General features: G+C 50.4%; 2 protein-coding genes across 3 annotated transcripts in view; one reads left to right on the top strand and one right to left on the bottom strand.

Annotated features, from left to right (window-relative positions):
* Window positions 1-448: 448 nt before the first annotated feature.
* The window catches only part of LOC102244238 (zinc finger protein 157), a 38,995-nt gene continuing 37,056 nt past the window's right edge, over window positions 449-2,387 (bottom strand). The window contains exon 7 of the mRNA XM_014543521.1: window positions 449-529. Coding sequence (XP_014399007.1) covers window positions 516-529 — 14 coding nt within the window. The 3' untranslated portion in view covers window positions 449-515. The remainder of the gene's footprint in view (window positions 530-2,387) is intronic.
* ZNF41 (zinc finger protein 41) overlaps window positions 1,966-2,387 on the top strand; it is an 18,185-nt gene continuing 17,763 nt past the window's right edge. For both annotated transcript variants that reach the window (XM_014543509.1, XM_014543507.1), the window contains exon 1: window positions 1,966-2,130. The gene's annotated coding sequence lies outside the window, so the exon portion shown is untranslated. The remainder of the gene's footprint in view (window positions 2,131-2,387) is intronic.

Raw genomic sequence — 2,387 nt, 5'->3', positions numbered from 1 at the left:
AAAATAGCCTTACCTGCATTTAATAGTAAAAGTTCCAAAATACAGGAAGCACAAATTGGTTGGTGCTGTGAAAACCTGACTTATCAACAATACAGTAGGACAGTGGTCGGCAAACTCATTAGTCAACAGAGCCAAATATCAACAGTACAACGATTGAAATTTCTTTTGAGAGCCAATTTTTTTAAACTTAAACTATATAGGTAGGTACATTGTTATTAACTTAATTAGGGTACTCCTAAGCTGGCCTTCGCTAAAAACGTCCTCAATCTGATTGAGGTACGTTCGCTGAGGTCGACCCCTTCCAACTCTCCCATCCCCGCTCGTCTGTATACTTGTTTCGTCTATCTCCTTTCTGAAAACCGACTTCTGCGCATGGGCCATGAAGTTTCAATCGCACTGTACGTGCGCGCCCGCACGTGGTATTTTGTGGAAGAGCCACACTCAAGGGGCCAAAGAGCCGCATGTGGCTCGCGAGCTGCGGTTTGCTGACCACTGCAGTAGGAGAATCTCTCTCTTCACTCAGTAGCTCCTGGGGAAAGCAAAAGAAAATAATCAGGAAGGAGATACACATTTTAAAGGGCCCCAAACAAGCTTGTGAACCAATAAACACAGATGCTCGACACAACTGGAAAATTCAGTCTTTTCTTTTTAAAATATTTTTATTGTTGACTCTATTTTCCCCCATCATCCCCCATTTGCCTCCCTCCACCCTGCCCCGACCCCCCTAGGGCTTCACATTATTATCTGTGTCCATGGGTACACAGTCTTTTTAATCCAGAGATGACACATTTTTGAAAATTGGGCCCATGCTTTTTTTTTTTTTACCTCATTTTTATTGTTGATACTATTACGGATGTCCCCATTTCACTCTCTTTGCCCACCTCCACCCAGCCCCGGTCCCCCCTTCCCTTTTGCCATCACCACACTGTTGTCTGTGCTTATGGTTTACGCATATATGTTCTTTGACTAACTCGTTCGCCTTCTTTCATCCAGCCCCTCCCTCCCCACACCCCTCTGACAGTTGACAGTCTGTCCCATGTATCCATGTCTCTGTACTTAAGCCTTAAGGCATGTTTCAAGAAATTTCAAAGACAACATCATTCAGACAACACCTTCAAACTGCAGCGCAATGAGGCCAGCAGTCACGAACAGCCAATTAATTCACTTTGTGTTTGGGGAAACGGAAAATGGTGTGAGGAACTGTAAAATATTCTGCACTCCCTCTGAATTCTTCCTTTGAGTCATTAATTCTGAAAACAGGATGCTGCGGACTGAGGTGGCCCAAATCGTAAACTGCTTCTTCCGGCTGCGTTTGCACACCTGGCACTTGGCGCTTTTGTTTCCTTCCCCTACAAAACTCCTGTGGCAGAGGAAAGTCCCCAGGCTCCAGGGCACACTGCCCTGGGCTCTTCTCTCTGCCGCACCCGCTGAATAAAGTACCCATTCCCTTGCCCTTTGGGTCTCAAAGCATTTTGTTGTTGTTGTTGTTAATCCTCACCGAAGGATATATTCTCTTCACTGATTTTTAGAGAGAGTGGAAGGGTGGGGGAGAGAGAGAGAGAGAGAGATTGGTTGCCTCACGCTGGCGCCCTGACGGGGCCCAGGGATGGAACCTGCAACCAGAATCCAACCCGCGACCCTTCCGTGGTGGCAACGCTCTAACCATTGAGCTAACCGGCCAGGGCTCAAAGCATTTTTGCAAGTCCGACAGTGGACTTCTAAATAATGCATGGGTGAAAAGGAGAAGAAACTTATAAATGAGCACTTGAAATTGAACTCTAACGAAAAGGAATCAAAACTTGGATCTTTAGTAGTAGAACTTTAGCCTTCATGTTTATATAAGGAAACCAGAAAGGTCGATTAACCGGTTTTTAAACGTGGGATGACATGCCCCAGGACAGGCGTCACCGGCCCCCCAGGTACTCCTGGCACCGATACCAGGTGTCTGGCACTCCATCACTTCAGCTCCCCGCCCAGAGTGGGTCACCTCCCGCTGCGGATGACTTCCGCTTCCTGGCCTAAATCTGACACGTACTCCTCCCCCGGGGGCAACGACCCAGGGTCCAGGGTCGGTGACAGCCGAGGATCGGGCGATGCCCTCAGCTGGCGGGTGGACCGAGGCGCCTTCAGGTGGGCACGCAGCGGCGCCCTGGGCTCTGTGCGCCAAATGGGGCTCTTTCAGTCCCTTGAGCAGGGGCCGGGCGGGGGCCAATCTCCCGCTGCTCGGAGGACTGTTTGCAGCTGGGATGGAGGCGGGGGTGGCCGCCCGGGGATACAGCTCAGTGCCCGCACCTGCGTGCTGGGAAGGCACAGCGCCCGGCTGGGGACCATACAGGGGAGAAGTCCGGTTGGCACAGCCCGAGATCTGGCCCCGTGGGCTCCCGGGA

The sequence above is a fragment of the Myotis brandtii genome, unplaced genomic scaffold (assembly GCF_000412655.1).
Source record: "Myotis brandtii unplaced genomic scaffold, ASM41265v1 scaffold327, whole genome shotgun sequence".
Lineage (NCBI taxonomy): Eukaryota > Metazoa > Chordata > Mammalia > Chiroptera > Vespertilionidae > Myotis > Myotis brandtii.
This window is presented reverse-complemented; position numbering and strand designations above follow the sequence as displayed.